Here is a 23,975-nt window from a genome sequence, read left to right as displayed (position 1 = left end):
AATGTCCCGTTTCCAGACAAGGTGTGAGCAGTTAAAAACACGTTACCTTGATGTTGCCCTCTGCAGAGCCGGTAACGAAGAAGTCCTCAAAGGGATCAAGGGCCAGGGCCTTGATGGCTGAGTCATGAGCCTGGAAAGTGTGCAGCAGCTGTCTCTGGCGGATGTCAAACACACACACAAAGCCTTTCCTGCCTCCAGTGATAAGCAGCTGCTGTTTCTGAGCATACTCCAGCACAGTGGCCCCATTCTCATGGCAGGGGAAGGCTGAGGGGGGCAGGAGGGGAGAAATATGAAGGGTGCAGTAGAAAGGAGCTTGTTTTCGTGGAATCATACCATTAGATTTGTTTTTATTGTAACACATAAGGTTTCTTACCATGGACTATAGTATTGCCAGGTGAAATCAGAGTGTCCCACAAGCAAACGTTTCTGCAAACATTAACATAATAAATAGGGAGTTAAAAAAGTAAAACCTTTTTATTTAGTTTTCAATGCAGATGCTGACCTGTTATCATTGGACTGCCCAGCTGTTGCAATCAGGCTGGAGGATGTGATGAAGGCGAAATCGCCACAGGTCTTTGAGTGGCACTGCCAACTCTGACAGCAACAACAACAGAAAAGCAAGTTAAAAGCGGTTGTTCTTTACCAAACAACAGGAAGTAGAGGTGGGAATTTGACCTCACCAGGTAAGGTTTGGGGTTGGACGATGTCTGATTGACCTGCCAGAGGCTGAGGAAACCTTCGCCATCAGCAACTCCACACTGCAACAACAGTTCAGGATAATCAGAGCAAGCAGACAAAACAGCCGACGCTCTCTCTCCCTCTCTGTGTTTGTGTACCTTATTGCCTTGGGAGTTGAAGTAGAGCCGGGTGACACGAGCGTTGCCTGCTTGTCTGAAGCAAATGAGCTGCTGCGGTCTGTTCCATTCAAACATTCTCACACTGCCATCCTGAGCCCCCGTCATGTCTGCAGCACAGGGAGGTAAACCGGCATATGTCACAGGCATGTGTAGAAATTAAGACAGATGATGCATTATAACAAATTGATGATGTTAAAACCAATGAAGTGAAGTCACTCACAATACTGATATATTGGGTGTGATGTCATTCTCTTCACGTTGTTTAGATTTCTTTTCATAATCTGCAACAGAGTACAGTAAATATAAAATAAAGAGCATTATTTAACATTGCTTGAGTCTTTTAAAGCATTTAATTAGAGAACAAAAGTAAAATGAGGAGTTTTGAATGTTAGGCTCAATGAACATTAGCAATATTAACACGCCAGACTATCAGATATCAAATTATTCTATTAGAAGACATTTGTATTGGTTCAAAATTCGACTGAACTGGATCTTATATGTAAAAAAAATATTTAAAGGTATAAATAAAAGTAATTGTCTTTTATATAACTTTTAAACCTCCATCTGGCAGTGCACTGCGCTGGTGGAACAACTAGACCTCCTGAGGTTTTTCAGAGCTGTATTACTACAAAAATAACAATGTATCATCTTTTCGTCTATATCGGAACATATAGAATATCATGACAGATGTGTCATGATATTCTTACCAATTCACAACCCTGTAAACTGCAAACCAGTTTATTAGCCAAATAAACACAGAGCTTTTCAGCTATATAAGATTAACAAATTACACAAGAACTATTAAAGAACTATTAAATTTGTTACATAAAAATATATAAATACATTATTAATGAATTTACTGCTCTAAAAATATTCAACCGCCCTATCATAAATCTTCATAATAACTCTTTTTTTGCTAATCAGGTGCAGTTTTAGGACACAAGGATACAAAAAGATAAGAGGGCTCTCAGTGTCTCAAGATAAATAGTCGGAGGCTTAGTTCACTAGTTTAAAGTTGAATAATTTGCTGCTTCACCACCTTAACGTGGTTCAAAGTAAGGTTGTCAAAAGTATCGATATTCAAAAAAGTATCGATACTGAAATGTTGTATCCGGATACAATACTCGTTTTTAAAAGTATCGATACAGTGCCACCACAAGTGGCACCTAAGCAGTCATTCATCTAAAGTGCAGAATAGTGGAAAATGCACAATCAGAACACTGTGTGATTGAATAATTCTGTGCACTTTTCAGTTTCAGACTTTTTTTTTTTTTGTAAGAGGTGCAGCTGCTGAGAATTATTTTTGTTTCTTAACTGGTTTGGCTAGCGTCATTGTTATGTGTGCAAAGCATAGCCAAGGAAGAAAAACTTAATTTTAATTTTATACGTTTTTTTAATCAAGCTTGCTTAATATTGTGCACAGCATACAACCTCAAAATATTGTTCTTATTGTTTATTGTATTTATTTATTGTATTTTATTTATTAAATAAAATATTTCTGTAGAATTTTGGAGTCTTTGTTTTGGTATCGAAAATGGTATCGAGTATCGAATATTTTCCTTAGTATCGGTATCGAGTTGAAAAGTTTAGTATCGTGACAACCCTAGTTCAAAGTGGAAAGAAAGGCTAAAACCTGATACAGTATATGAGGATGAAGTTGGTTGAAAAATTTCCACTGACTGCAAATGATCTGTAGCAAGAATTCAGAGCTTTCAATGTCGACATTACTGGACTTAATTAGCCCACAACGCTCCATGCTTAAACTTTCATGGACCCCACCACTGAGCCTAAAGCACAAGAAAAATCCACTCTCACTCTCTCACAACTGTAAAAATAAGTTAAATCAATTGTTATTGATGAATTTAACAACACCTTTTCACGCCACTGGATGAGACGTATTTCAGGATAAGGAAGAAAAAGTGCTACAAATGCTACAAAAAAATAAAATACATTGTAACATGGAGGTGGCTCAGGGATGCCGTGGGACTCCTTCCTTCACCTGTCTTGGAAAGCTTGCAGCAAATTCCTGGTAAACTGTATCTAATCAAACCTGGGAATCCTGGGATAAACTATCTGAATGTTGGACATCATTAGCCTTCAAAAGGGACAAAGATTCAAAGACTACTTCAAAGCTCAACAAGACTTATCAAGATAAATATTCATATCAAACTCTAAAAAAACAAACAAAAAGGCCCCAAAATATTATTGAGGTTGAGGCCTTTTTTGTGTGGCTGTAAAATTAATTTACATTTGACCAAGTGCTAAGGGCTGGTTATGAAGATAATGAATACTTTTACGGCAGCAGTAGTTATTTCCACTCGAATATCTGGCATATTAAATGTTTGCATTCTAGTAAACAGATCTGCACCTTTTTCCAATAAAGGCTGGTTCTGTGGGCGAGGGGTCAGTCTTTCTCCTCAACTACTGGCACACAATCCATTTATCAGCATGGCTGGGACACCGAGGTCTCTGGCTGTAAGTTTCTGTGACGCAAATCTGTACCTTGGGTAGACGGCTGCAAAAGCTATCTGTGTTTATAAGCGAATCATCTCTGCCATGCGAACCCGCCCTCTTCTGTATCAGCATTCATAGACTCAGCAGCAGGCCAGGTGTTTAGTCGGCACAAGTTTGTTTGGCTCAACGTTGATAAGATTCAAAAGGCGTAAAGCTTGTCTTGTAGATCGGCAGAGGATTCACGTTGACATTTGATTTTTCATCTGCTCTTCGTAAATATAAATATTATTTAATGTATGGTGGAGACCAAACAAAAATAAAAGGTCTGCAGAACCATTCCCCAAAGTTTAGGCCAAGTTTAGAAATAAGGATTGCTTCCCAGTACTGTTTGTGATACTAGAGCTGATTCAATAATGCCTGGCATCAGTGTGCTGGTGCATGATTTCAATGATTAAACAGCTCATACCACGCTTGCTCCCATGCTGGTCTGACCACTACCGAGCCACGGCATGGAGGCAGAGACTGACATGGGTGGTGGTGCAAAGGACATAGAGCTCGCCTGGGCGATGTTTGTGTGAGAGGAACGATGGTCTATGTCATCAGAGCTGCAAAACCAAAGCAGAAACAGAAACCAGCGTGCTGATTTATTTTATTTTTTTTGTAAAGTCAGAAAGAGTCTTTGAGCTAGAGGGAGTCAGACCTTCGAGATTCCTTATCAAAGTCCTCTCCGATCCAAGTGTAGGGCTGGACAGCCACCAGACTAGAGACGTCCACCTCCTGGACGTCATGGGTTGACGCCAGGACGATCTCATTGGGGTTAGCCTACCAACACAAGAAGGCATGGAGACAAGTATTAAATGGGTAAGTTGTAAAGAATTGTTTCAAACTTAATTAAAACTGAAATGAATGTGTTAAATCGATGGCTCTCCTCCCTCTTCTACCACTGCTCTGCAGAATTTATATGTCTTTCTTTTGGAGCACACATGATTCAAATGACTACATAGACTCCTCAGCAGCCATCAAGTGCTGCAGATGGCCGATTTATTTTAGGGCCCTGTCACACCTTACAGATTTAGCCAGCGTATGGCTGACGTCCCAGAATCTTCTAAAATACAGGCATACGCTTAACTTGCTATGTATTTTTTTAATATTGGGCGTATACATAGTGTATTTATAACGAGCCAAGAAATTCTGTCCAAGGACAGCCTAATTCATGCATAACGCATGGCAGCATAATTTAAATGATGTACAAGCCGGTGTCCTGAGGGGGGCAGCAATGCACCTGGCGGTGCCTCGCCTGCATAAAAAAACTCTCATAAAAAACTATGGAGGAGAACTGACGTTTTCCTCCTGTGAACCCCCTTTTATACCAAAACACTGCCAGTACGCCATTATACAGTAGCTGCAAGTAAGGAACACGTTCAGTGGTCGTCTGGAACACGTCAAATACGTTGATATGCATTGGAGATAAGTTCTTGATAAGTTATGCAATAGTTATGCAAACGTTACTCATAGGTTTGGGATAAGCTGGACGCCACGACTTATGAGTAGTTTACACTTAACGCATGTCAACGATCAGATAACTTATTTGTAACTTATAGCCCATGTATGGCGTACGTTGGCATACGTCGGGAAATTTTGAGCATGCTCAAAATTTCCCGACGTATACCAGCGTGTTCTAGTGTGCTTTGGCATACTTCAGTGTGCTTTAGTGTACTTCAGTGTGCTCATAACTTATACGAACTGTACCCATAACTTCCCAGCATAAACCTGTGTTTTTTCCAAATTTTTCGTTTGCAGCAATACGTTGCTCTAAATCGTCAATGTGTGACAGGGCCATTCATCAGGTGTGTGGCAGCTAGGAGACAGCAAAAACACACAGGGCAGTGGTACTGGAGGAAACAGGTTTAGAACCACCACATTAAATTAAAGGACATTTTAGGATTTCCCAATTCAATTCTACGTACTTCCAAAGAGTAGGCCTTTTATATATTCCTGGAAAAAAGTGACACAAAATGCTTCTGATTAGCTGCACAGATAATACTCACCCAGTTGATAGCAAAAGCCATAATTATGTCAGATTCCTTGTGAATGATTTTAGCTTTTCCTCCAGGGTAGCCCAGATCTGCCTCTACCTAAAAATGCAAATAGAAATGAAAGCTGAAGAGATATCAGAACAACATAGAGGGTATCTGAAGCTAATGAGTAAAAGTAAGAGAGGTTTTCTCTTTGGAAAGAATGTTAATTTGGCTTCCATTTAGGATTAGGACAGCAGAAAAGAACTGCAGATTTAAAAGTTAGGCTTCAGACACTTGTGTTTTAAGTCGCATCAGAAATGTGTCCAGTACAATGAAACAATCAAACTACAGATACAACCTAATAAAGGAAAAAAGGCCATATAAGAATATTACAGGTGCATCTCAATAAATTGGAAAAATATTGGAAGGGATGTTAATTCCAGTAATTCAATGCAGTGAACAAAACAGACCAGTCATTCTTCTTTAGTCTCCTGGAATACTAATTTGTTTTCTGAGAAAACTGGAATAATATATTAGAGATGTTTTGGCTGACAACATCATGAGGAATATGTATCTTAAATGTGCTACCACTGTTATAAACTTTGTGTTAAGTCATTCCTGATTTAGAACCAATTTCAAAACTACCTTACAGTACTACGGAGAAAAAGGATCTGACTTTGGATTCTGTTTTTCATTTGGAAGTCTGGGTCTGAAGTAAGAGCGCTCCTTTAATAGTACCTCTGAAACTACACTCTTTTCAGAGTACAGACAGCGTAATGACCAAGGCATCATCACTGTGGATGACTAAGCTTACCCTTACCCTGAGGAAATATTATGATGGATTGTGAGGAAGACTAAACAACAGACAGCAACTAGCTAAAGGACACTGTTACAAAAATATGGGTTTCCTTAAATGTCAGGTTATCCACAGTGCTATGCTGCACTGTCCTGAGCAGCTGGGGCTGCTGATCCTGGTTCCACCTCAGATGCAAAAGTCCAATCTTAAAAAGGACTAACTTGGATCCAGTTGAGCCCAGCAATATTAAGCCCATATAAAAATTATCTTTTCTCTAAAAAATCTTGGAAGAGGTGGTAGCACAGCAACCGATGGCTTTCCTATGACAAAATGATATGTTTGATGTTTTTTAATCTGGCTTTCGTAAAACGCACTCCACAGAGTCTGCCTTTTTGAAAGCAATGACATCTGGATGGCTGCTGACTGAAGTCAGTACTCAGTTTTAATACTATTGGATTTGTCCTCAGCATTTGATGCATTAGTATCTATCACTGCAGACTGAGGCTAACTTTGGTATTTCTGGAACAGTCCTGAAGTGGCTGTTTTCAAACCAGACAAATACAATAATGACCATGTGTATAAACATGTCTGAAGCCTTTAACTTCAAATGACATCAAATTACCTTTAACTCATGATATCCACTTATACATTTCTTTCAAGGACTCAAAGCTGCCCAAACTCTCAGTTAATGGAATCTCTTTGCTTTGTAAAGGTTTACTGAAAATTGCATTCAATCAAATTTCAAAAGACGGAAAACTCCAAAAGATATTGGTTCTTTGAGCTCCTCTATTCAAACATCAGGAATTGTGGTGTATGGTTTGACCAATTACTACCATTTGGAAGCTGATCTAGATGAAAAACTGCTTCCATCATCTAAGAAAGACTGACTAGTTAAGGCCAATAGGTACTTTCAACTGTGACCTTGAACTTGTAATATGTGCTTTTGTTTATTCTTGCTTGGACTGCTGTTCTTCATTCACGATTTGTTGCATTATTACATTTCTGGCTACACTCTTCAATCTAAAGCTTGGAACCTTCTCATGGTTCCTTGAACACGCTATAAAACCAGACTCGTCCTTCTGCTCCAAGATCATGGAATGACCTCTTCTGTTCTTTCGTGTATCTGACTGTTGACTACTTCAACAAGCAGCTGAAGACTGTTTGATAGACTGTGTTTTGTTTTCAATGTTGGTTTTTGTGATTTTTATCTTATTTTTACCTTTTCTATAGCTTCTGTTTTTTTTATGAAGCACTGTGGGATTTATATTTGACTAAATTTTTTAGTCTATTGAGAAACACCCTGTGATTTTATCTGTGAAAGGTGCTGTATGATGTGCAGTACATTACATTTGTCTAAATAGGTCAATGTTTTTAAATTAAAATCTACAACAAGTTCTGTTTCAAATACATGTAAGCCACACTCTTCAAAAGGAATAAAGTATGCTACTCAATGAGAAGTTAGTCTGCAGCAATGCTTGATTTTTTAAACGGAATTACTGGAAAAAAGTAAGTGTTTTAAAAAATATATATTATTCTAATTTACTGAGATGCACCGGCACATGTGTAGACACATGGGTTAGATTTGCGGTTATAAAGCTTTTCCATAACCCTGACAGTGAGCATGCGAGTTAGTCGATCTACTGAATGTGCCATCGCTTGCTTGCTCGTTTTTTGATCCAGCGAAATCAGTTCAGTTAGATAGGAGGAAGGACTGAGACGTGTTATTTATAGGATTCGGACGTGAGGTAATGTGAACGGATGTCCCAGTGGGAGGAAAGGATCAAATATCAGACCTAAGCCTCAGAGCCAGGTGATTTTATGAAAAAAAAAAAAAAAAAAAGCCAGAGCAGTCACTACTAGGCCAAGCTGGAGGAGAAAACCAGTACTTCACCCAGTTTGGTGATTCCATAACTTAAAAACCACAATATTATCCCACTTGTGATGCATGCCATCTATTCCATTAATAAAGCTAAAAAAATTTTCCTCCTTCAAGCTTGGCTTTGCAGTCATTCTCAGAGACAGTTGGCCCAGCCTGATACAGTAAATGGTACTACCTTATAGGGACTGCTAGCTCCAGCTATGCAGTTTGGGTTTATACGGTCCACATGGTTCTCTAAAGACTACACAACACACAGAGGCAATATGGACACAGAACAAACCAACACGGCACAACACAACACATGCAAAAACAGAAAAAAAACATGAAATGAAAATGGAGAGGAATGATAGAGTCATACTGTATTCTTGTCTAAAAAGGTGAATAACTCAAATTTCATCAGATGCAGTAACACCAGCCTAAACACATGGAACTTTTTAAAATGCATTTAAAAGCAATAGATGGTTGTTTTTTTCTTTGCACGGTAGCGATTATGTTGCAAAGATTTCAAACAACTCCAGATATAACAGAAGGCAGTGATCTCTCATGTGTTTGATTAAAGTTGAGAAGTCAAAACAAAGATAATGAAACTAACAAAAACATAACTAACAGAGATAAAAGAATCTGTCTGAAGCTGTCTTTGTCTGAGTAGTGATGGATGTTTCAGGTCCTGGCACAAAAAATGAACTGAAATTTCTTTGATGGATAATATCTAATATCTAACTGGGCAAAAAAAATCGCACTAAAGGTCTTAAATAATGCCAGAACAATAAGTTTTAATACCAAATAATATATATAAGCAATAATACAATACTAATATAATATAAGCAATTCTGTTTCTGTTCAAATGGGGACAAATCACGACATAAACTAGTCAAAGAAAGAGTAAAAGAAGAAAACCATATCAACCTCATCTGAGGAGGATTGTATCAAATAAAGCAAATGATACAAAGACTGGTTTTCTAGATATATTAGTTGTTTTTAAGTTGTAAATCAGGGAAAACTGAAGCAACGTTGTCTGTGTGAACTGATTCTACTGACCTCGCTCTGCTTCCTTTTCTTGGTAAAGATATAACGGATCAAAGTCTCCTGTACAACTTCCTGTTTGACCAGGAAATGCCAAAGACGACGAACTGGGAAGGACTGATGGTTCTTTGTCCTGGAAATAAAAACAGATCAGACACCACCTACTAGCAACTTATTTGGCCTGCATTGGTAACAGAGTGAGCAACAAATATATATATAAAGTATTGTATAAGCATAGGACTTTTTCAGCATTAATAACCAAGCAACCAATTTTTCTGCATAAAAGTAATTTTTGAATACCACTGTTTTGAATATCGTTGACTGACAATCATTGTTTTCTACTGTCGGCTACTTTAGGTCGCCAATGAAATGTAAAATAATAGCAAATATAGGCAATAATATGTTGTGACTCACAAATAGGTCTTATTTTTAAGAAACGGGTGCAATACAGTTAGTCCGAGTGGTTTTGCAATATGATGACATCATAAAAAGGGACAGGGCCCAGAGCAGATGTGGTACCTACACCATAATCTCTAAAGTGTTCATCATCAACAATACAAAGAGGGAAATAAGTGTGATGCTAAAGGAAATTTTGATTTGTCTTGTTTACAAATACAAATTTCTAATTTTCTCATTAACTCTGACCAGCTTCTCTGATAAAAAATATAATGATACTGCCACTACCATGTTTCAGTGAGGCGATGGTATATTCAGCATGATGTTAGTGTTTTTCTGCCTTCCCACAAAAAAATACTTCTTGGCCAAACCCTTTTTGTCTCATCTGATTAGAGAACCTTCTAGTACATGTTAGTCGTGTCAACTATATGACTTATGACCATGCTCTCCTCTCTCTGCCTGTTAGTTTAGTCGGGAAGCTGTGTTTTAGTATCGATGCGTTTGAGATGAACTCTTCATTTTCAATGACAGAATAAACAGAGCTCCATGAAATTCAAAGCCTGCAATATTATTACATATAAGTTTGCTTGAACTTCTCCACAACTTTCTCCCTGACCTGTCTGCTGTCCTTCTTGGTCTTCAAGATGGTGTTTCTTTACTTCTTATTCTTCTTCTGCTGCTTTTCCTCTGCAGGCATCATCACAGCTCTCTCTCCATCTGACCCTATCTTCTGGATTAACTTTTCTCACAACAACTACATCCATGTCCTTTTCCCCTTCATCCTTATGTCTCCTCTTTGGTCTTCGTCTAAGCATCCTGGCTGGTAGGTGCAGCCTCGGCATCTTTCTAAAGATATCTAAATAAAAATGCTTGAGTAACATGAATTTTAAAAGAAAAGCTCTGATTCAATACTAACTTGAACGGTGTGTTGTCAGCCTCTAGCATGGCCTTGTGTCGCAGTATGGCAGGGCCAGCTCCTGTGCTCAGGTCGGAGGGGTATGTGTTGATGTAATTGGGAGGCGGACCATCAAACTTGTTCATCTGCTCCAGTAAAAGTTGCTCCCAGTTCTCTAAAGTCTTCAGTACAGCGTTGCAAAGGGGGGAAGTGACTGGGAGATCTGTGATCAAAAGAAAGACAGAGAAAAGAGTGTGTTTGAACATAGTTGTAAACTGGAGATGGATGTTTGGGTGCAGATTAGATGCAAATTAGATATGCAGAGGTATTAAGAGGGTACCTGTGAAGTCAAGGCCAGTGAGGGGGATAAAGTTCTTCACATTGTGATGAGCCAGTTTCACCATGACCAGACGGATCAAAACCCAGCTGTTCCAAAAACAAACAGTGATCCGTCAATCTGAAACTTCGGACGGTTAGAATCTGCATAGAAGAAGATAGAGGCTACCTGTAGGAGTTGAAATCTGAATGCTCTGTCATCTGTGTGTCAGAGAGGAAGGCATCATCATCATCATCATCATCTTCGTCCTCAGCGCCACTTTCGTCTGAATCACACAAAGCGTTGCTCTCCGAGAGTGGAAGGAAAGGCTGAGAGGGAGAGAGGTACAAAGGTAAGGAAAAAATAATGCCTGACAGAGAGGTTCGCACATTTTATAGAATACTCAGGCTGTGTGTCACATGAGCTGCTTGTCGACTTTGTGTCTTACTTTAGCTACAAAATAGTCCCACATGCTCAGCTCGGGGGGAATGAACTTCTCTCTGTAGGCGGGTCTCTCTGCAGGCACAGGAGGTGGGGTGGCGGGGGTCTCTTTCACAGGGCGTCCTGGAACCAGCATCCTCATGTTGAATCTGCGCCTGTAGCGGTCCACGTCCTCTGCAGGGGGCTGAGGGGGGGCCGCTGGCATTTGGAAAAGGAAACAATGAGCTTCAATATCTACAGTTAATCTAATAATAGAATGCGAGAAGAACGCCAAGAAGAATGAGGGTGAGCTTCAACTCATTCTTATTTCCATTCCAAATGGTGGTAAAAGCAGATCAGGAGAAGGAACACGGCATCCACACTTTATTAGGGACCTAAGCCACATAGAATTGGATTTAAATCAGCAAAGGATGACCTTTAATTATATTGGAAATACCTGGAATATGTTGTGTGTCTTTAACACCCAAATGCTAGGTCATTTGGGAGAGGGTCATACAAACACAAACACACAAACATTTAGGATGAAGACACAGGGCAAGACACAGTAGGATGGATATGCACAAACCTGCACCGTCATCCTGGGGGACTGTATCTGGCATCGTACCAGACAAAACAAGACAACACACAAACCAGAGTAGACAGTGCAGTTAGACACACAGATACCACATCTATTGCTTGACTGAAAAAATAAATAACATGAAGTGGTACAAAATGCACACAAAGGACATCAAACAGATGACAAAATTTGATGAATTTAAACAAAAGATTGTCTTGATGGCACTTGATCGAGGCAGATATTGCTTTCTTTAAACAGAATTAACGTCAATGAGGATTTTTCAGAAAACGGATGCGATTTCTGCAAGGCAGCAGGTCTGCAGCATGAAGAGGAGATTGCAGTGACCCTCAAAAGGGCAGATTTTCAATGAGCAATGCCTTTCAACAGTCTGACATTTAAGAAGGTCTGAGCTCTAAACAAGCTCTGTGAAAGCCTTCCTGAGAGCAACATCAGACACAGTCAGGTGGTATCTAAATGCCGGCCCATATCTTCTCTCCTCACAAATACAACTGGAGAGCGCAATACTCATGTTTTATAAATTAACGGCTTTAAATTCCATATTTAGAATTGAATTCTATTAACATAGATGGTCACAGTATTGAGTTTTACAAAATCACTTAATGGAATTGATGCGTAACATACTTTCAACACAGCGAGTAATTCTTAAAGTGCTTGCAAAGTCTTCATAGAGCTTAAACCAGGACAAGTTTTCCCACAATATTAAGTTAAAATTGTATGCATTTAAATTAGTTAACGAAATAAAGGAGTGTATGATTGTGCCATAGAAGACAATTTTAGAGTTTTCAACACCAACGAAATAAACATCTGAGTATAGCTGCAATTTTTGGTATCTACAGGTATCTACATATTGACATCTTACCCTTTCTTTTAATCAAAATATTTCAACCTTTGTCAGATTGCTGCTTTTTATTGCTCACTGTGTTTGGGTTTGGACTTTGACAGGGTTTTTTTAACACATGGATTTGTTTTGATCCAAACTATTTCAAGGTAGCTCTGTTATAAACGCTGCCTTTCAATTGGGTGATTAAAGTACGATCCTAGTCTAAAGCCTCTTGCCGCATCTAACGGGGTTCCTTAAAGTATTAATAGGTATTCAGCTCCAATCATCCATTCTGGCTAGCTTTTCTATCCCTGCTTAGGAAGAGCATCCTTGCAGATTTGGACACCACCATGTGTCACCGTCTGGATGGCGCATTCAGGTTGGTGTGTAGTGTTATTTCTCTGACCCCAAACGCTGTGCTGTAAATTATCTAATCTGTCAAGAGCTTCCTTCACTTGTTTGTTGTTTCCCCTATTTAGCTTGTGGTATAATTGAATTGTGACTTTCAGGGTTTTTTATTTTTTGTCAACAATAGCTTTCTTCTTGTCTCTTTCATTTAAGGCCTGATTTGCAGAGCGCTGATAGCAGCCCTGTTGACTACTTTGTAACCAAGAGACTGTTGGTTGTTCCATGCTGTCTTTGAATGGTCAGTTTTTGTAGGTTTGCAGTTGGGCCGTACCTTATCCATTTTCAAATTATGCATTTACAGTAACACTGCTCTCAAAGATTTTATTTTTTCTAACTTAAATCTTCTTTAAACTGTTCCAGAACTTTCTCCCTGACTTCCAAGCTGCAAACTCCGGACCTCTTCACAGAGCATCTGCATTAATTCAGAGATAAAGTGACACACAGGTGTACTTTTTTAACTAGTACACCTTTCAAGGAAATCAAATGCACTGGGTTTTATGTTGCAGCATCAAAATAAAAGGGGCAACACACCTTTTATGGTTTTCTTTGTGTAAGAAATGTAAATAATGCATTTTTTTCCCTTAAACTTCACAATGTTCCTGGTATTTTTGTGGGTCTACTATAGAAAATCTCATAATTCAACAAAATGTTTAGTTGAAGTGTGTCAAACTGTAGAAAATATTAAGAATGCAAATTATTTAGCAAGGCTTGGTACATTCACAAATATACCCAGTTATCAAAAGTGTTTATAATCCATTACCACATGAACATGCAATGCTGTGTATACACACAAATCCACACACACACACAAACCCTCACATGGTTGCTGCTTATCATAACAATGAGCACAAACGTCTTCATAGCACTAATCAGCTCTAATGTTCTTGAAGGGCATTCAGCAGGAGCTTCATGGGAGAGAGGCAGGAGAGCCAGTCAAGCATCAGCAACAATGCAAACCTGTACAGTTACCATGCACCGCAAACCAGCACTGCAATCTACCAGCCTCGTTACTCACAGCTGGCCTTAGTTGCTGGTGCCACAGTGCCCAGCCTCTCTCCCCTTGAAACAGGAGGAGGATGTCGTTTGGGGTGCTGGGTTTCAGAGGGGAAGGGAGTAGGGTTTGGGGAGAGGTGGCTCTGCTCAGGTCTTCCTGTCTCTTGATTCTCCTCTGGATTGGCTGCCTCAAACTCAGCTGGCACTGGGACACAGGGCAGAGTCACACACTCACACAAGACACTACACACCATTGGGAGCAGGAGCATCTCTGGAACATCAGGAAGTGAATAGAAATAATGGGAAGAGACTGAGAGGGATGGAACGGCTGCCTCAGAATTAGGCTGGGTTGTCAATACCCATAGACAGGCCAAGAGATGAAAGCAGACAGCAAAGACAACGTGAAGACCATCCATTTAAGATGCAAGAAAAAGTGATTTCTACCTGGTGGAAGCTCGGGCCGCTTTGGCTTAATTATAACTCTTGCTCCTCCTCCAAAGACAGCAGCCCACATGCGGTTGTTGAGAGGATGTGCAGCGAGGCGGAAGAGTTCATTGCTGTTGTGAGTGCCCAAGCCGTGGATGAGCAGCGAAAGGTAAACCGCCACCACTGCCTCGCACAGCAGAACGCTGAGCTTGGGTTGGTCCTCCTCCCTTGCAGACGTCAATAGAGAGATCAGGGACGACACACCTGCAGTGAGGGGACGCCATGATTTATGAAAAATCATTTCAAAACTCCTAGACATAAACACAGGCTAGGCAAAATGAAGAGCTCATTTATAAAACATTAGCGCGACAGTCGGAACAGTCTCAGTTTTTCTTTTTCTTTCCTAGAGGCCATGAAACTCTTATTATAGAACACCATCTGCTTCTCCGCATAAACACAGTCTGCTTTGCTCTTCCCCCTCCCTCTGCTGTTTATATTCATTTGATGCTTTCATATAAAATACAGGTGCTGGTCATAAAATTAGAATATCATGAAAAAATAGATTGATTTCAGTAATTCCATTTAAAAAGTGAAACTTGTATATTATATTCATACATTACATACAAACTCATATATTTCAGATGTTTATTTTGTTTAATTTTGATGATTACAAATGACAACAAATGAAAATCTCAAATTCATCATATCAGAAAATTAGAATATTACTGAAGACCAATAAAAACAAAGGATTTATAGAAATGTTGGCCAACTGAAAAGTATGAACATGAAAAGTATGAGCATGTACAGCACTCAGTATTTAGTTGGGCCTCCTTTGGCCTGTATTACTGCAGCAATGCGGCGTGGCATGGAGTCGATCAGTCTGTGGCACTGCTCAGGTGTTATGATAGCCCAGGTTGCTCTAATAGTGGCTTTTAGCTCTTCTGAATTGTTGGGTCTGGTGTATTGCATCTTCTTCTTCACAATACCCCATAGATTTTCTATGGGGTTAAGGTCAGGAGAGTTTGCTGGCCAATTAAGAACAGGGATACCATGGTCCTTCAACCAGGTACTGGTAGCTTTGGCACTGTGTGCAGGTGCCAAGTCCTGTTGGAAAATGAAATCTGCATCTCCAAAAAGTTGGTCAGCTGCAGGAAGCATGAAGTGCTCTAAAACTTCCTGGTATGTGGCTGCGTTGACCCTGGACCTCAGAAAACACAATGGACCAACACCAGCAGATGACATGGCACCCCAAACCATCACTGACTGTGGAAACTTTACACTGGACTTCAAGCAACGTGGATGAAGTGCCTCTCTTCTTTTCCTCCAGACTCTGGGACCTTGATTTCCAAAGGAAATGCAAAATTTACTTTCATCAGAGAACATGACTTTGGACCACTCACCAGCAGTCCAGTCCTGTTTCTCTTTAGCCCAGGCAAGACGCTTCTGACGCTGTCTGTGGTTCAAGAGTGGCTTGACACAAGGAATGCGACAGCAGAAACCCATGTCTTTCATACGTCTGTGTGTGGTGGTTCTTGAAGCACTCACTCCAGCTGCAGTCCACTCTTTGTGAATCTCCCCCACATTTTTGAATGGGTTTTGTTTCACAATCCTCTCCAGGGTGCGGTTATCTCTCTTGCTTGTACACTTTTTTCGACCACATCTTTTCCTTCCCTTCGCCTCTCTATTAATGTGCTTGGACACTGAGCTCTGTGAACAGCCAGCCTCTTTAGCGATGACCTTTTGTGTCTTGCCCTCCTTGTGCAAGGTGTCGATGGTCGTCTTTTGGACAACTGTCAAGTCAGCAGTCTTCCCCATGATTGTGTAGCCTATAGAACTAGACTGAAAGACCATTTAAAGGCTTTTGCAGGTGGTTTGAGTTAATTAGCTGATTAGAGTGTGGCACCAGGGGCCATCAATTTTGAACCTTTTCACAATATTCTAATTTTCTGATATGATGAATTTGAGATTTTCATTTGTTGTCATTTGTAATCATCAAAATTAAACAAAATAAACATCTGAAATATATGAGTTTGTATGTAATGTATGAATATAATATACAAGTTTCACTTTTTAAATGGAATTACTGAAATCAATCTACTTTTTCATGATATTCTAATTTTATGACCAGCACCTGTACTTCCTCATACAACTCACCGTGTGAAGAGTCTGGACAATCCTTACCTTCAGACATCATTCAGTCAAATTACTTTCATATATTGATAATGAGCCAAGATATTTCCATCTGTTTTGTTCCATAAGGATCTAACACTACTAAATAATGCCAGAGATTAGAGAGGCCTGATTACCTGGCCACTGTGCAGGCGCAGAATTTGGAGTAACATGTTCCTCAATGCTTTCTGTGCGAAGTCTCTTTCTTTCACTCAGCAACAGCCCCTGGTACACCATTCCTGTAAACTGGTTGGCTTCTGTCTGACTGCTGAGAGGCAATAAAACAGCACAAAGCATTGATTGTCACCATGTAGTTGGGTTTAAATAGCATCTTATGAAACCTGCTGGAACTGTGGTTACCTGTAACTGTGACTGTCACACAGGGCTTGGTAGACACAAGCAGACAAAGACGCCGCCAGCGTGTGAAGCGCATTAACCTGAGGACAGAAGGATAATTATTTCACCATTAACATGAACAGCAAATACCTGGCAAAGGCTGCATAAGTCGTCATCAATCTCCTGGATGTCATTTTCTCCCAAAGACATTTGTGACAGAACACTGGGCTGTTGGAAGTTGGAGCAAAGATGATTTAATAAGAAGTTCACAACTTGTACAACGATTTAATGATGAGTAACATTTGGTAGTGATGGAGCCAAATGTTTTCCAATCTGCAATCAAATTTCTGCCATAAAACATGAAAAGTGATAAAGAGAAGAACCCACAGCTCCCTTAGTGTGTTAAGTAATAAATTCCACCTACACAATGAGAAACTTGAGAAAACAGCCCTGTTAAGCACAAAGTGGTTCTGTTGATTTGTATAATGCAGTAAAGGGCCCCCCCTCCCCTCCCCACAGGACATAAAACAAAATATCCCCAAATTCCTGTCTGAATCCTGACCCGATCATCAATGATGTCCGGATGTGGCGGGGCCTCCAACATGGTGATGGTGTAGAGGATGTCGTGGATGTGGTTGCTGAGGTGGAGGACAGGATTGGCTATGACCGTCTTGGTGGTGGCGATACATGCTGACAGCAGAGGAAGAGTTGTAGGCAGAGGCAGAGGAGACTGCAGTTGCTTCACCGTGGTCTCCTACAGAGTTAACATAGAAGGCGGGGAAAATCAGGGCAAACATGACAACAGCAAATAATCTGCTTGTAGAAAAAACATACCTGCTGACTCTCTTGGAGAAGGAAGAGGAGCTCCATGCGAACAGAGGTGACCCCGCCTCCCTTGGCTCCATGAAGGCTGCAGTAGGACAGGAAGACCCTAAGCAGGGCCTGGTTTTTCCTTAGCCACGCCTTGCGCCTCTCAGAATGTTGCTGCTTGGCTTGGAGGCGGCTTCGCTCCATCTGGTGACGCTCATAAGCCCCAGCCTCCATATTCTCCAGTGCCTCGTCCGAAACGTCCACAGATGCTGTACGATCTCTCTCAACCTCTGGTCCTTCTTCTTTCCTCTCAACCTGTGTTTTTTTTTTTCACCCAGCATATACAGTGAATAACCACTAATCAGAAAGGAACCTTCCCAAATCTCTTTGTCTAAATCAAATTTCGTGGAGCTCACCTTGTAGTTACAGATTGTATGCATTGCTGCAATCTCCTTCTCCAACCAACTGTAGAGCTGAAAACGTAGCTTCCCTCCATCTACCTCGAAGCCTGTAGCCAACGTTCGCAGCTCAGTCATCAATATCTTCAGACAGGCACGAAACTTCAGCTGCTCTGCAATCACATCCACCTCGGAATCGCCCTAAAAACAGAGTTGAAAGTAGAGGTCGACTTTGAAAGCTATAATATAAGTTATCTTACAAACTGTAAAAATGTAACCTTCTAATGCTGGAGCAGTGGATTTATAGTGTTTCAAAAGTGCAATCAGCGGAATGTGGACTGAACTTTATGGTTATTATTAGGGCTGCAACCAACAATTATTTTGCGAATTGATTATTCTGTCGATTATTGTTTCGATTAATAACCGTATAGCGAAAGGTTCCTTAAAGACGATTCTTTTACAAAATTAAACCAGGGGGAACTAAATCTTTTCCACTTGAGGAGTTCTGGTTAGACCCTATTGACAGATAAAAAATGTTTTTAAACCTTAAATACCTAAATGTTTATACATTTTTACAGTTTTGATATAACTACTGCTCCAAAAGAGTTCCTCTGTCAAATAAAAGCATATTTTATAGTCTCTTCACTCCAATTAACAGTTTCATTTCAATAATTGATTAATCCGATTCATTGTTTCAGCCCTAATTACTATATAAAAAAAAAACCCCTCTGTTAATAGTCTGAAAGTTCAGTACAAACCAACTGACTAAGATAAAGTGGATGTCTGTTGACCGGGGTAAAGTACTGGAACATATTATGATGTGTTAGCACAATAAGCTTGTGGACCTATGAGATGAGATATTAGACTGTGCCTTTTCTCAGCCAATTAGAAGTAACCTTGAACCTGTCTGTGCTGGAAGCTGAGTGGGGAGTTGGGAGTGAGATGAAGGAGAGCGGTTGCCTCCTAACTCTAGCCAAGGGTGAAATATAGATACATGCCCTTCCAGGTGTTTAAGACTCCCTAATGCCGTGAACAGAAGAACAGAAGAGCTTTGAAATGTTTTTTATCTGACTAGTGAAAAATGTATGTCTTTAATGAACTCAAAGTTGTTTCTCTTGAAATGACCCAATGTTCGTGTGTGAGAATTCTCTCTATATACAGGGGTGGGCAAACACCCGGTAGAGCCGCACTAACAGTTAAAGTGTGAGTGTTCTTCTATGCAGAGTAAAATAAAAACAATTTCTTCCTTGCATATCAACTCTCATTGCTCATTTTACTTCACAGAGCTCTGATGTCAGCACTTGGATCTGGAACTGACATTCAGCTCCAAATAAGAAAGACTGAGAGATTTGTTAACTGCAAACAGGCTAGATGCTATTTGCAATCCAAGGTAATATCAACAAATTTTTCTACATTTTGAAATTCCAAACCGGCATCAACATGGTAACAGAGGAGGTTATGCAATTTGATGAGATACAAACAAATAAACAGTTTTTAATGGAGCAATGAAAGTAGATAATGTTCTGTGTAAACACTTTAAGTTTTACAATCCTTTACACCGAGTATGGTTACTTTTGCTCCCCCAGAGTACAGTAAAAGATTAATCCTGAATAATAGGACTGATAAAATCAGCGATTGCATTAAAGCCTGCTATTTGATCTGAAAGAAAAATAAAAAGGAATTTTCTTGTTTTCAATACGTGATACCTGTGAGTCTCCTTTTTGTTGTTTGTGGTCATCACTCTTTGAGCCTTTGTCCTCAGTCTCTGGTCTCTTCATGGTTAAACCATCTTCATCCTCATCTTCATCATCATCCTTGTCATCCCCCCAGTCAAGCTTCAGGTCATCTTCTTCTACCTTGACAAGGGGCTGGCTCCAGTCCAGACTACCAACGCTATCGTTTACTCCCCAGGCCGGAGCCGGCGCTGCAGAGGAGCCCCAGTCCACAGCTCCTTGGGTGCCATTTTCCAATGGCTGGCTGGCGTTAATGTTTGCCTTGGAAGAAGCTTTGCTGATAGATGAGGAGCCAGATTTCTTTACCATGGGAATCTTAGACAGCACCTCTAGAGCCAAAACTGGACAACCCACCTATAGAGAAAAAAAAAGATCAAAGGGTGTTTATGATTTGAAGCTGACTTTGTAACAATATTACAACAAATCAAAAACAAAAGTAGCTAATAGAGCAAAATTAGCTGCTTCTAATTGTAAAATATATTAAACTTTACATCAATGATCTAAAGAAGGCCTATACTGGACAGATCTAGGTCCTGAACTCACCTTGAAGTGGGCATTGGCAGTAGTGAAGAACAATTTGCGCTCAATAAGGTTGATCTCATCTGCAGTGCTTTTCTCAGCAGTTAGACCCACGGTAGTGGCTGTGGCCTCTGGACTTGCAAAGTGCCGACGGATGATCAAAGGATGCGTCCTTAAGTAGTTATAGAAACTAAATACCACAGGGTTGCATGATTTCACCATCACATCTTACGCACCAGAGATAAAGAAAGGGAGATGAAAAATGAGCATAACAAGTAACAGAAACAATGAGCAAAAGCAAACTGGTCAAAGTTAGTCTTTAGATTTGCTGCTTACCCGGATTCTCATCTTCTTTGGGGTTTCTCTCTAAGAGAGTATCAAGGGCTCGGGTGTAATCTTTCATAATCCAGTAGGCTATGCTACGAAGGAAGGGGTCTGGATGCAGTCTGGAGCAGTGATAACCGCTCCCGTCTCTGTTACAGCCCAGAACCTTCTCGTAAAGGAGGCCTTGGCAGGTGGACGCATTTTCAAAGTCAGCCTCATACAGCCTGGCTACTATCATGGCTAACTGGAGGTCTTCCATCTTTTCCATCAACACCTGCAAGTCATAAAAGAGCGTGGTTAATTTCCGGGTATATAAGCTGGGTGGTTTTAGAACATAAAATGATGTTATACGACAGAGTGAATGACCGTCAACCAGGAAAAGGGGTTAAAGTTCAGGTTTATAAACTGGCATGCTGTCATGAATCCACAAAGGGCTTAACCCCTTGAACCCTACGGACCCACTGGCGGGTCCAGCTGCTACGTGACCTCGTAATCTTACCAAACCCCCAGTATTGATGTAAAAAACATATTTGGCACAGTTTGGTGACATTTATGGATAAATGTGCCAAAATGGCCTCTCTGCCTAAGAAATTTCTCACTAATACCATTCTAAAATAAATATGATTCATCTGATTGAGTCCAAATTTGGTATATTTTTACACAACATTTAGATTTGGAAGTCTGTACTACTTTTTTGTGCTATAAATAATATTTTGGTAGTGTTTTGCAATGTTTATTTCAAAGAAAATTTTGGCGAGGTTCAAAAAATGCAAAATATTTTGTATTTTGTCCCTAATATTTCAGGCAGGGTCAAAGCTACAATGGTATTGACACCAGAAAACCATTCTATGACATCTTACCTTTACAGACGTACCAAAAGTTTCTTCTTAAATCTAATAGCTTTGAGGCTATAAGTTATTTACTTTTGTGTGTTTTTGTCAGGCACAAATTTATTTATACCCCCTTAGGGTGTAAGAGGTTAATTTGGGGGTTCTTACAGGATTTCCACTTGATAATAAAATACAAATCATTTACCACTTTATAAAATGTTCAGTTTTTTTGTGAAGTTCTCTTGATTTCACAAAAAGGGCAAAAGAACATCCATCCAAAGTGTCTTTATGGTTTAGTGACCTGACACAATTTAATTCAGTTAGAGAAAATAAAATATACTCTCAGGGGGTCCAGGGACAAATTCTTCTCTGTCTGGGATCCGATGTTGATGAATTTATGTAAACTTAAAACTGTGCCCAATAGGTGATCTTTTAGCAATCATCTTGCATTTGTATGTGTGATCGTTATAGAATCCATGTGAACCATGTCTTGTTTAGTGCACAGCTTCAAAGTATTTATTTTTTAAAGTTCTTATTTGTTTTTGTTTAACCTTCAATTATTTACTCTTGCTGGATTGGTGTCCAACATGTTGTTGGGATGGGGCGTTAAAAAACAAGTACCGGTATTATGTCTCTTGCATTTGATACAATGTAATGTGTTACTGATGCTCAATGAAAATAACATAAAAAAAAAGGTTAAAAAAAAACAATGTGGAATTGATATAGCCACGAAATGTAAAAAAAAATGCTCATTTTTGTTTGAAATGCGTAAAGTTAATCAATTCTAATGATCAAAATGGACAAAAATATAAAGCGATTCCAGAACTTTTATTCTAGCTGGGCTAAAAAAAATAATTTTTGGTTATTATATAATGAATAAGAAAGGTAATCTGAAAACTCAGCTGAAATTATTGTTTGCACTTATCGAACATTAGAAAATAACAGAAATAAATTGTGTTTTTTTCTGCACTTATAAAGACAGCACAATAACCTGTTGAGTTTGTTGATGTTAAATCCCCGAATAACAGTCAGTGTGCGTTGACCTAAACATGCCACACCGATTTTGTTTTAATTGAAAACTTAAATTTACCTCTGAATAATTGAATTGCACCTTAAGTTGATTACATGCGTCTATCGTGTGATAGACAAATTTCTTTGAATGACATAATGAATGTCAGAAATGTTATAATAACACTGGATCCGAACAAAAAATCTTGATTGAACTGAAATTAAAAAAAAACTTATCTTAAATGTATCTTTGTTGTGAATCTATGATGACAAATACAACTTAAAAAGAAATTAAAGTTTAGTCAACAAAAAACTAAAATGTGAATTTATCAATATATAAGGTACTTCTTCTTTCCTCTATACCATGAGTTAGAAAGATATAGAGATCAAAGTTAGGCTTCTGTTGTTTTTTGTGCATATTTTGGCTATGTAACCAAAAAACCTGAGCAAAAGAATATGCAAGAATATTATGCATTTCAACAGTTTGAACTGGTTACATAAAGGCTGAAACATATATCACTATTATCCTTCAGCAGGTTTAAATTTCATATAAACTTTCATTTTTACTGCCACTGTGAGGGAAATGAAAACAGGGACCAGGAGAAGCAATAAGGTGTGTATCATGTGTGAAGATCAGGAAGTGTGTTTGTGTGTGTTCACACCTCTATTGCATCTTTAAGGGAGCCAGCTAATAGGAAAAAGGCAGCAGACTGTTCAAAGCGCTGCTTTCCCAGCAGGGAGAAAGCGTTTTTGAGAGCTGCCTTTCGCCAGCGATCCTCTGTGAAGTTGTTTTTGAAGAACTGAGTCATCTTCTCCTCATGCTGAGACCTGAGAGATGACAATTAGGTCGTTCCGTATCGCACTGAGGTTTAAAAATATACTGGAAACAAACAGTCTACAACATGTAGACTAACAGTGTATATCTTCTGACACCATCCTACCTGAAGAGACCCCAGAGAACAGCTTTTTTCTTCATGGCCAAGTAGAACAGGGCAGCATCTAGCGGGTCGTTGTTCCTCTGGAATGCTGCTTTACCCAGCTGATTTTACACAAAACCGTTCAGTTACCTCATTTATCGGTAAAATATTACTTTAAATTGATACTTCATGTAAGCTAATATTTAGATGTGCAAAGGTTGATAGTCTTAATAGATGAACTGTCCAAAGAATAAATCAAATCAGTGTATATTTTGCTACCTTCTCCACCATCTTCCTCAGAGTGTTGATGTTGCGTATCCACCATCCCACGCCAACGGCTCTCAGCTCAGACCACTGAGGGTCGCCTCTCTGCATGGCAGGAATCATGTTCAGCAGCTCCTCCTCAGCCTCTGAGTGGAAGGCCCATGCAAAGTGGCAAGTGGAAAGGCCTGACATAGAGATAGATCAAGGGAGTCAGCAGGGAAGCATGACCGCCTTTGAATTGAGTTTGGACAAAATGAGATTTAATAAAAAATGATCTGATCTACCAAAGTGCCTTGAAATAAAATTTGTTGTGAATAGATGCTAAAAATATTACTGAAAGGTCAATTTACCAGTAATTCAATACATAC

The 23,975-nt window shown here is 39.6% G+C and overlaps 1 protein-coding gene across 3 annotated transcripts in view; it reads right to left on the bottom strand.

The window, feature by feature from the left end:
• Window positions 1-23,975, bottom strand: part of dmxl2 (Dmx-like 2) — a 55,917-nt gene that overhangs the window by 1,894 nt on the left and 30,048 nt on the right. The window contains exons 27-54 of one of the 3 annotated variants that reach the window (XM_038283398.1): window positions 23,623-23,792; window positions 23,368-23,465; window positions 23,089-23,254; window positions 20,601-20,862; window positions 20,289-20,491; window positions 19,719-20,099; window positions 18,031-18,213; window positions 17,639-17,929; window positions 17,367-17,558; window positions 16,829-16,905; window positions 16,606-16,736; window positions 14,318-14,563; window positions 13,896-14,078; window positions 11,083-11,273; window positions 10,824-10,963; window positions 10,659-10,744; window positions 10,340-10,541; window positions 9,043-9,160; window positions 8,180-8,245; window positions 5,360-5,446; window positions 4,012-4,133; window positions 3,778-3,916; window positions 1,078-1,138; window positions 837-964; window positions 681-758; window positions 503-594; window positions 374-426; window positions 47-264 (exon numbers count right to left, since the gene is read on the bottom strand). In XM_038283398.1, coding sequence (XP_038139326.1) covers window positions 47-264; window positions 374-426; window positions 503-594; window positions 681-758; window positions 837-964; window positions 1,078-1,138; window positions 3,778-3,916; window positions 4,012-4,133; window positions 5,360-5,446; window positions 8,180-8,245; window positions 9,043-9,160; window positions 10,340-10,541; window positions 10,659-10,744; window positions 10,824-10,963; window positions 11,083-11,273; window positions 13,896-14,078; window positions 14,318-14,563; window positions 16,606-16,736; window positions 16,829-16,905; window positions 17,367-17,558; window positions 17,639-17,929; window positions 18,031-18,213; window positions 19,719-20,099; window positions 20,289-20,491; window positions 20,601-20,862; window positions 23,089-23,254; window positions 23,368-23,465; window positions 23,623-23,792 — 4,364 coding nt within the window. The remainder of the gene's footprint in view (window positions 1-46; window positions 265-373; window positions 427-502; window positions 595-680; window positions 759-836; window positions 965-1,077; window positions 1,139-3,777; window positions 3,917-4,011; window positions 4,134-5,359; window positions 5,447-8,179; window positions 8,246-9,042; window positions 9,161-10,339; window positions 10,542-10,658; window positions 10,745-10,823; window positions 10,964-11,082; window positions 11,274-13,895; window positions 14,079-14,317; window positions 14,564-16,605; window positions 16,737-16,828; window positions 16,906-17,366; window positions 17,559-17,638; window positions 17,930-18,030; window positions 18,214-19,718; window positions 20,100-20,288; window positions 20,492-20,600; window positions 20,863-23,088; window positions 23,255-23,367; window positions 23,466-23,622; window positions 23,793-23,975) is intronic. The other 2 variants (XM_038283399.1, XM_038283400.1) reach the window with 2 other exon arrangements.

The sequence above is a fragment of the Cyprinodon tularosa genome, unplaced genomic scaffold (assembly GCF_016077235.1).
Source record: "Cyprinodon tularosa strain WSP-4 unplaced genomic scaffold, ASM1607723v1 ctg193, whole genome shotgun sequence".
Taxonomy (NCBI): Eukaryota; Metazoa; Chordata; class Actinopteri; order Cyprinodontiformes; family Cyprinodontidae; genus Cyprinodon; species Cyprinodon tularosa.
The sequence above is the reverse complement of the archived record's forward strand: the minus strand, read 5'-3'. Positions and strand labels throughout refer to the sequence as shown.